This window comes from Raphanus sativus, chromosome 5 (assembly GCF_000801105.2).
Source record: "Raphanus sativus cultivar WK10039 chromosome 5, ASM80110v3, whole genome shotgun sequence".
In the NCBI taxonomy this organism is placed as follows: domain Eukaryota; kingdom Viridiplantae; phylum Streptophyta; class Magnoliopsida; order Brassicales; family Brassicaceae; genus Raphanus; species Raphanus sativus.
Genome location: NC_079515.1, coordinates 22462293 through 22472077, shown reverse-complemented (window position 1 = coordinate 22472077; position 9785 = coordinate 22462293). Strand labels below are relative to the sequence as shown.

General features: G+C 35.3%; 2 protein-coding genes, 1 non-coding gene and 1 pseudogene across 3 annotated transcripts; 2 read left to right on the top strand and 2 right to left on the bottom strand.

Annotated features, from left to right (window-relative positions):
* The first annotated feature begins 1013 nt into the window (after positions 1-1013).
* Positions 1014-3613, top strand: LOC108805287 (zinc finger protein WIP3). The gene is made up of 2 exons (XM_018577295.2): positions 1014-1706; positions 2662-3613. Exons 1-2 carry the CDS (start codon positions 1113-1115, stop codon positions 3085-3087), a joined length of 1020 nt encoding a protein of 339 aa, XP_018432797.1. The 5' UTR covers positions 1014-1112; the 3' UTR covers positions 3088-3613.
* A 908-nt stretch (positions 3614-4521) lies between these two features.
* Positions 4522-7726, bottom strand: LOC108856733 (aspartic proteinase 36). The gene is made up of 10 exons (XM_018630603.2): positions 7371-7726; positions 6888-7017; positions 6554-6798; positions 6238-6465; positions 5896-6058; positions 5723-5796; positions 5554-5647; positions 5166-5232; positions 4991-5062; positions 4522-4855 (listed from the first exon to the last, which is right to left on the bottom strand). Exons 1-10 carry the CDS (start codon positions 7613-7615, stop codon positions 4683-4685), a joined length of 1491 nt encoding a protein of 496 aa, XP_018486105.1. The 5' UTR covers positions 7616-7726; the 3' UTR covers positions 4522-4682.
* Positions 7727-8385: 659 nt separating this feature from the next.
* LOC108860344 (uncharacterized) lies at positions 8386-9775 on the bottom strand (annotated as a pseudogene).
* TRNAG-UCC (transfer RNA glycine (anticodon UCC)) lies at positions 9636-9707 on the top strand. Its single transcript has one exon. It is a non-coding gene; the product is annotated as a tRNA-Gly (tRNA).
* Positions 9776-9785: the final 10 nt, after the last annotated feature.

Genomic DNA, 9785 nt, shown 5'->3' with positions numbered 1-9785 from the left:
CTACTGAACCTTCATCACCTTGAACCCTTCAAATATATCATCTAAATTATATATTGGAACTAACTTAACTAAGAAGATTTCTGCCACAAAGTATATCATTGCAATGATTAACCAAAGCCTCTTAGTAATCCACTAATCCCTCGAAATTTCCATGTTAATTTCTACGTAACGCCAAAAGATATCAATTTGTAACAGTGCTAATAGGGAAGAAAATTAACCTTTCCCGTTTCTATAGAAAGATATGTCGTTGAGGCAAGGAATGAAGATGAAAAATACTTGTTTCCTTATGCTTTTGAAACTTTTGTTGAAAACGTTTTTGATATTTATTTTTTTTATCGTTCACATTAAATTAATCAAAATCTTAAGGTTCTAGTAATTGTAAGAAACATAATATCAATGAAATAATTAGTTCCGACTGTATGTCGCCGTTAGGTTAATTTCATCTGTTAATTATGTAAGTTGAGTCCTAGAAAACTCTTGCGTATGAAAAGGGGAATTAATCAAACACATGCATTATAATATTACATCATCGTGTGATCTGCTACTTGAATCATCAAACGTCAATAAAAGCGAACGCGTGATTTTATAGTAATATGCTTTTATCATTTGTCCCTTAAAAGACGGCTAAAATGATGTTGAAATTGTTGTTTTGATGTAATGATGATGAGTTTTGTCTTCGCCGGTCTATTTGTATTCGAAAGATAATTATGACTATAGAATGATGAAAAATGATATCGTATTTGTTGGTATAAGATGTTACATAGTCATAATAATGGGAAAGGAAAATAAGCTAAAGAAGAAAAAAAATGGTTCAATGAATATCTATGAGTCTTCTTAGGATTCTATTTCACTGAAAAGCCTTCTGCTTGTGCGTCTCTCCTTTTCACTATATTGAGTAAGACCCACCACATTGATATGAAGAAAATTACACTCTCTTCCCCTTATGTAAAGGCGTACATACGGAGACACGTGCGAACATTCTCATGTTTACCTATACGTGTTGGGGTAGGAAAAAAAAAGAACCTATACACATCAGGAAGGTTGAATAAATAACCTCTACTACTAATCTAACACATTTTCGTGGAGAGAAAGAGAGATAGAGAGGGAGAGAGATGAATCTTCATGAGAAGGGTTTAACTTTTAAGTCTTCAGGCTTCCTTGCATGGCTTAGAGCATCTTCTAATTCTTCTTCTCCTTCTGTATTATTCCCTATGAAGATGAAAGATGTTGTATCAAGATCATATCATCAAAGTCAGATGAACATTTTGGAACGATCTCTATTCTTATACCAACCACAAGAACCACTCAACACAAACACTACGTCTATTCAATGTTTGCCTCTTCTAAACAAGCTCATGGAAGATGAAAGTCAAGCATCCGATGATATCAAAGAAGAGATAGATGATGATGTGGTTACCCTCCAAATCGGATTGCCTACCTATCACCGTGGTAACTCAGTGGAGGATGACTCAGATACAACTTCCGAGCATCATCAGAAAAAGTCCATTAAGAGAGAGAGAATAGAAGATGGTGTGGTGATGATGAAGAAGAGGATAAAGATGACGTTTGAGCAGAAGATGATTGATGATATGGAAGTCTGTGGGAAGAGATTTTGGATACCAAGTCCGGCTCAGATTCATGTCGGTCCAATGCAATTTGCTTGCTCTATTTGCAGCAAAACCTTCACTAGGTACAATAACATGCAGGTACGTCTTCTCGCTTATCATCTCTATAATATATACTTTCATACCTATCCAGTAATTCACTTACAAGCATGCTGTTCTATGGGTTGAAATCTTGATTTATAATGTAATCAAAAACATTATCACTAGATGTATTATATTAACAAAGAAGGATATATTATCACTATATCAACTTTACCTTTGCCTTTGTCCTTGTCCATTCTAACCATAAATTATTTCATTTATGGTTATATTTCCTTAGGATAAAATATTTAATACATAATAATTATTTTTGAATTAAAATAACAGAATAAATTAAACTTTGATTTCATACTTAGGAGTACTGAAATAAACATCATAACATACATAATTTTGCAAGGAAAGTTTTAAGTTTTGAATAAAAGATTTTGAACTTTAGTGGCTATTACGGTAATTAATCTCGGTTGGTGAATCATCGTATTAGATATATAAATCCCAAATCAACAAAAAGAAGATAGTTGGGTATAAAACTTCTGGATTAGTTGAGACATCTTCGAAATCTTTTGACTTTTTTCATTGTTTGTCTTGCCTTTTTTGCTGAAAAGCCAGAAAGCAAAAGAATCACGGAGTGGGATTTGGTAAAGTAATTTAGCAACAAACAAAAAAAGGAGAAAATAAAGACAAACAATGATCATACTCTACTTTTACTGAATATATGCAATCGATTACTTAAGCTAATAATCATCTGATTAAAAGGACATCTAATTAAGAATCATTGGTTTATACTTAAAAATTTCTCACTTCAAATATTTCGAATGGGTCTTCTTGTAACTTGTGTACATAGAATATATTTGTAGATTGGTGAATATCAATTCAATTTGAATCACTCAAAACTTTCTCACATATATAAGTGAAGTTTTTTTTTTTTTGGGGTCAAAAACATAAGTGAAGTTATCCACATCATTGCTAAGGTTACAATGGATTTCAATAAACAACACAGATGCATATGTGGGGACATGGATCAGAGTTCAGAAAAGGAGCTGACTCTTTGAAGGGTACAACCCAACCTGCGGCTATCCTGAGGCTGCCATGTTATTGCTGCGCGGAAGGATGCAAGAACAACATCAACCATCCGCGTGCCAAGCCCTTGAAGGATTTTCGTACACTTCAGACACATTACAAACGTAAGCATGGCTCCAAGCCTTTCTCTTGTGGAAAATGTGGCAAAGCGTTGGCCGTTAAAGGTGATTGGAGGACCCATGAGAAGAACTGTGGAAAGCTTTGGTATTGTACATGTGGATCAGATTTTAAGCACAAGAGGTCTCTTAAGGACCACATCAAGTCCTTTGGCCATGGACATTCTCCTCACCCGTCTCTTTCTTTTGATGGGTTTGAGGAGGATACGGAATGTGTCACCACGGAGTGATAGAGATGTTAGATAAACACACCGGGTGACTCTGATAATCATCGATATATCCGGTAAGATCTGAATTTTCTAATGTTGCTTCGTAACTATGCACCACAAAACATCTCAAGTCTACCAAAGAATTTTTATCTTGAAAAGGGAGAAATTCTTTGTTAGACTTGGACTCTGATATTTAAAAATATAGCAATTTTTCCAAAGAAAATGAAGCAACATTTTAAAATTTAGATCTTTTACTTGTGATATTTACGACGAGTCTACATAGAACCCGGTGAGGATTATCTAATACTAATAAAATTTAAGATATTGGTTTCACGTAGTTTGTGTGTTTAGCTAAGTACTATGGCATGTGATTTTCTTATTTAATAAGGGTGATTATCTCTTGGAATTTTGTGAAGCACGTGAATTTTCTGTTTCTCTTAATGTGTTTGCTTGTATTAGAAGAGAAAATTGGTGTGCTTCACTTCATTATTGTACGATAATCCTCAATATAGACCCTTGATATATTTTGTAATCTCTTTTTTCACTACATGTCTCCTTTCGATCTTATTTTTATCACACTTTTGCTTTGTATCTATTTGATGTGTGTGGATGATTAATCCTTTATTCGTTTGTGTCACCTCCTCGTGAAACCAGTAATCGCATTCGTCTCAATGTATTAAAAAACGTTACTGTAAGAGCACGTCATCAGACGATTAATTACATCTCATTTCAAAACGACGTCGTTTCACTTAACACCAATATTTAACGATGTCATTTTTTCTGTTAAATTTGCTGACGGCGTGCTAAATTGGGAAGTCAACGAAAACATTGTTAATTAATTCTAAAGTCAATGAAAAGTTTGTGTTTTGTTTGATCAACCCATATGTCGAGGTTTCTTTTGGTAATTCCTACAAAGTTCAGTGTTTTTTTGTCCGATTTCCCGTTTTCAATCTAGTTATATAGATCTGACCTGCCTAGTAGATAATTATGTTAACAATGAAAACCAGACCGGCCAGTCGAATCGTTAAAAACTAGATTTGAGTTAAATCGGTTTAGTTCAATAAAAAAATAGTTATTTTTTAAAAAATTAGTAATTCGGTTTGATATTAAAATCAGTTTTTTGCAAATTCAAATTAAAAATAAATAAAAATTGCAAACTTAAAAAAAAATCATATTATTTTTAATAAACAAAATTAGTTTTCATTATATTTTTATATTATTTTATAATTATATCTTATTTAGATTCTAACAATAATATAAAATTTTATAAAAGTGATTTTATAGTTATACATAGTTAATTTAAAACCGGTTGAACCAGCATTGACCAACTATAATGCCAATTCAATGTCTGGTTCGATTTAAACTTTAGTTAATACTTAGTACTTAAGTACTTTAGTAGTAAACAAATAATTTTATTTTAATAGTAAACAAATATTTTTGTTCAAAAAGATGTAGTAACGCAACGACTCAACGTTCTTCATTTGAAAAGAGTTCATATAAGACTGAGTTCGTGTGATGGTAAGTAAGAATTAGTTAGTGATACATTACATACTATATGTGATAAGATTACAACCAATAAGTCCCAATCTCTGTGTAAGGGAGTGAATGCTAGAAAGCTACAAGAAGCGGAAGTTCCGAAGATGGAGAAGGAAAACTACATGTAACAAGAGCAAGTAATAATAATCACTTGTATAACTACTCTTTGAACTACTCTCTCTCCACTGCCCTGTGCTTATTACGTCTTTGCTTCTTCCTCCTCTTGTCGCTGAAACGTTCACCTCCTGAGAACCTGTAACGTAATCAAACTCTCGCAATTTCATTAATTATACTCTCCTAATGTAATAGGGTGGGATATGTAAATCAAGCCGAAATGTATTTATAAATCTATCGATAGAAACCATGTTCAGTGTATAAAATAACTCACAGTCGTATTCTGCCCATCCTATCCGTTGGCGGACAAGATCGTAGACCACCACTTTGTCTTTAAGAACCAAATCTGCATATCAATCCAGCCAGGAGAAACCCATTCAGAACACAATAACTGCACTCGTTTTTAAGTTTCACTTGATCAAGTTACAAAAAAAAATATGAGTCATTACCACCGAGAATTGTTATACGGCGATGCGACATTCTCTGGAAACCAATGCACCATATTGAACTTCCTGACTAATAGGTAGCAAATGAAAAAGAGAAAACAAAAAAAGAAAATCAATTTTTTTTTGGTACCAGATAGATAACACGTTTACCCAAGGGCTGAAAATGAATACATGAGAACTATCTATAGAGTAACTTGAATATGCTAGAAGTTTAGCACAAGTCTCTTTCTCAGTCTCACAAAATAATAACAGCTCTAATCTGCTAGATTCAGTCCTAGGCTAGATACATTATTCCTGTAGCTAAAAGTTGAGTAGCTTAACTTTCTCAAAACCTTTATCATTGCCACAAATCCAAGACAACTTATGAAGTAGTGTATGAATATATGCTTACACTAGAAAACATCTGAAGATAGCCACGAGGGGTTAAGACCATTGATGCACCACCAGCGAAGTTCAAACTAACTTCTGGAAAGACATCAACGGCACTGCAAAACATGGATTCAAATTCTTGTTAGCATTATGAGAGATAAAGGCTTCTTATATATACAGAGGAACTTTACCCAGATGTTATATCAAAGCACTGGTAACTCTCATATGTAATTGGTCGCCCATACTGTGAAACAGCACTTGAAATCTGCAGGTTTGAACGGTTTATTAATTTTCTTTCTTGTAAGGTATAATAACATATATCTTTTAAATTTGATTGTAATCAGGAAGAGAAAAAAACACTCACAGCTTGGACGAATGGAACATAAGCTTCGTCAGGAAGATAAGCAAGAGTAGTCCCTGTATCAATGATGGTCCCATCACCAGTGGCTATTGTGAAAACAGATGGATCAATCGGTAATATCTGATTGTTCACAGCAATGCTCTGCAGGTTCACATTATAATGTGGCCTGAAAATGTTTTTTTTTTTTTTTTGCATCATCATATTATCTGAATCAAGATGTGGTGTTTTTTATATATATTTTAGTTTTTCTTTTCTATTCCAAGCTAAACAAAATCACACGTTTTATATTCCAAGCCTTGAATCTACCTCCTGGTCTTATGTAATCAAGTTCAGAGAACAACTCACTGTGATGGAACAAGAGGAGTGTAGACAGTATCAGGTCTCTTGATTTGACCAAGAACCATTACACCCCCGCCGCTTTTATCTCCCTTCAGACAATGCGAAAAAACTCGTGGTGCGAGGCCTTGAGTAGCAAGCTGTGAAATTACAGACAAACGCCCCTGGCCTAACCCAAATATGCCATCTACCGCTCGCCTAGGCCGCTGTAAATCTCCCGTTTGTAAATTGCTACACCTGTTTTTTTGTCAAATATCGAAAGATAAAGCATCACATATCAATATAACTCTTTTAAGGAATCATCATTAGTAGCTGCTAAGCTTACCCGAAGACAAAGGGAGCAGAGGAGTTTATAGCCAAGGTACTGGTGACAACAGTGTCAAAAGACATGAAATCTGAGATGTAGTAACCAGAAGTACCACTTCCGTCACCATACTTGAACGTATACGAACAAAGATTGTTAGGAGAACAGCCAGATTCCGTCTGGAAATTAGAGTAACATCTCCTATCCGAACACGAAACCATTGAAGCTGAGGATGAGGCTCCAGGATCAAAGAAACTCAGCTGAATCTGGAAACACACACATAAAGAGAGTTTAAAAACAAAAAGTGATGTCATAAAGATAAAACCCTAGAGATCATAAAGGAATATATATATACTTGGAGTTCACTAGTCTTGGGACAGCCGTTGCAAGGAGTGCAGCTAACCCATAAAACATCACTTCCCGTGTCGATTTGCACATTGAACTCTCTTGGGGGTGTCCCAAGTTTAACCTTCGTATAGTAAAGTCTGTCATTGAAAGCAAAATAACAGCAGGTAATTTATAAAACAAGACGAGATTTCTAAATAAGGATAAAAAGACAAGAGTCAAAGAAAGATTCTATTTTGAAACACATGAATGCTGACTTAGTGTCCTGCCATAGCACAAAGTTCATTTATATTTTATAATCACATCTGATATGTAAAACGCATCGAATCTTTAAAGACAGAACCGAATCACATTACTCAGCCTAACCAGAAACACATATGTTTCTCCGATTAATTTTTTTTTTTTTAAAAAGGACATTTTTGGATATGAAAAAATAAAGAGAAATTCAAAAAAGAAAAATCGATAAACAACAAACAGTGTGTTATATTATTACCCAACGAGAAACGGATCGGAGGCTCCATAAACGGGAAAATCAACAACTCCACCGACAGGAGACTGAAGTAACCTTCCATGGCGAGCTGAATCAAAAGCTCTGAGCTGAGCCAAGCTAAGTTCGTGGCTCGGCGGAATCAACCTCTCCAGCTTGAGAACCGAGTCGGAGCCGCAAACAATGGTCGTCGCAGCATGTAGCAACACGGCAAAAGCGATGATTACTCCTGCAGGAGAATACACCGCCATTTCTCCGAGTTACCGAGGAGATGGAGAGAGAGAGAGAGAGAGAGAGAGAGAGAGAGAGAGAGAGAGAAACGTCAAGTGAACGTTCCGATGACAGTACTAAAGTTTTTGTGGATTTTTTGGTGATTAATTTATTAAAAAATTTGGAATGAAGCTTCGCTTAAATTATTATCGTTTTGGCGTGTTTACAAATAATGGCGTTTTTTGGTAAATATTTGTGATCTCTGTAAGTTACTTTGCTTTTTTTCTTTTGTATCTTCATGGTTGTTGCATAAAAAGACATGTTAGTGCTGCACTGATGTAATGTGTCTATGCTCCACCAACCATGAAGCTAAGGATGTAACTTTTCTTCTTTTTTAGCTAAAGAGTTAAAAGTCAATGTTTTAAACTTTTAATAGTATCCTTTAGGCATTAATCGAAAGTTTTGATATCACCTTTGTCACTCAACTGGGAATTTTGGTTGCCGTATTATTTCTTTAAACGTAACACTCAAAATATAGTCTGTTAAATATACAGTTCAGTGCTGTATTACTGGTTTTCGATTTTAGCATTTTTAAAGGATAGGCATATATCAGTCTAAACGTCCATCACTAATATAGAGCGGAAGAAAATATTCTCTATTACGTTGAAGGTGCTAACAAAAGATAAAAGAGATACATTTATTATTGTCTTCGGTGAGCCGTTCTGAAATTTAGTTGTTCCACAGGAGCATTTGTCTTTTGAGACAAGTCTCCGGTTTAAGCATCTATCTGGTCATGTCATGGAACAGAAAGAAAAAAAGACCCTCAGATGTTTTATTTGCATAGGTGAAACTCTATCAAGAAGGTGCTCCACAAGATGTTGTTTAAAGAAATTTTTGTAGCACTTCACTATGAAACATTCCAGGTAAGGCTAAAAAACAGCTGGCAATAATAACGATGGAGGACAGTACCTCAAACAACTGAAGATCTTTCCTGTCGCCAAACGATTGAAGAAATGGTTTGCTCCACGAGCTGATCATTTCCTGTCAGACACAGCAACCAGCAGCATAGAAAGAATTAGACAAGCCATGATACAAGGTCACATTTATCAACTAGTACTTAATCACTGATAAAAACACTGTATCATGCAATGCAACCATTCCTTAATAACCTCAACATGCAAAACACTTCCGCTAATACTACACATCTCTTCATAAAGGCTAACCAAACATTCTACTGGTTTCCAATTGAAGTATGTAACAAAAAAAAACAGAGTGGAATTATTATCTGTACCTGAGAGCTAGCTCGGACAGACAGACAGACAGACAGACAGACCAATGATACTCTATGAACAGCCAAACACTCTGTGCTAATTCCGGAAATTTCACAGCTGACACAGCAGGAAAGGAATTACAGACTTATTTGCAGCTGCTATCTACAAAAACATCAACTTATCATTTAAGAAACATCACAAACCCCATTGATCATGTATATCTAAGTACATTAGCAAGACCAACGAGATGGTGCCCTAGTGGTAAAGGAGTGTCAAGTATGCACTCCCCCACTTGGGTTCAATTCTTAGTCGGGAGGGAATATTTACTTGATTTTACCTTACCGCCATGTTCCTTGAATACTTTCATATCAGCAAAATATCCGCGATTCATCTCAACGTTACTGCCCTAGATCGATCACTCACACCATTATCCACTCTAAATAACTTCTCAGTGAACTCCGAAACTAAAATTGAAAGGGGGGAAGCACAGCTTACAGTCTAGCACGTTCATCCTCAATTGCTTTCTTTTTCTCGAACTGTAACAATCCAAAACAACATTGATAGATTACCTTCTACGTGAAATGAATAGTAGTTCATCAGATTACCTTATAAAAATCGAGGAAAGAGCGGGTGGTTGATCCAAGAGCTGGAATTTGCCAAGGGAGAGATTCATGACGACTGAATTTGAAGAGTCCTTGATACTGCTGGTTCGATGCGAGACTGATCTGAATAATCGATTCAATCCTTCATTATGACTCTATAAATAAATATAGCTACAGGATAAACAAAAGCGTCTGTAGTCCAACGGTTAGGATAATTGCCTTCCAAGCAATAGACCCGGGTTCGACTACCGGCAGATGCAATCCTTTTTTTTTTCGTATTTAATACAAATTTGCTATCTGTGGTGTTCGAACTAAGAGGTGAAAGCATTCTTTAGACT

Bases quoted from the DNA above. Each gene is read 5' to 3' on its own strand.
- LOC108856733 (XM_018630603.2), bottom strand. From the start codon at position 7,615: ATGGCGGTGTATTCTCCTGCAGGAGTAATCATCGCTTTTGCCGTGTTG. The intron at 6,799-6,887 runs GTATATATATAT...GTGTGTTTCCAG, and splicing joins CCAAGACTAGTGAACTCCAA to ATTCAGCTGAGTTTCTTTGA. The intron at 5,797-5,895 runs GTGAGTGTTTTT...TCAAACCTGCAG, and splicing joins ATGTTCCATTCGTCCAAGCT to ATTTCAAGTGCTGTTTCACA.
- LOC108805287 (XM_018577295.2), top strand. From the start codon at position 1,113: ATGAATCTTCATGAGAAGGGTTTAACTTTTAAGTCTTCAGGCTTCCTT. The intron at 1,707-2,661 runs GTACGTCTTCTC...TAAACAACACAG, and splicing joins CTAGGTACAATAACATGCAG to ATGCATATGTGGGGACATGG.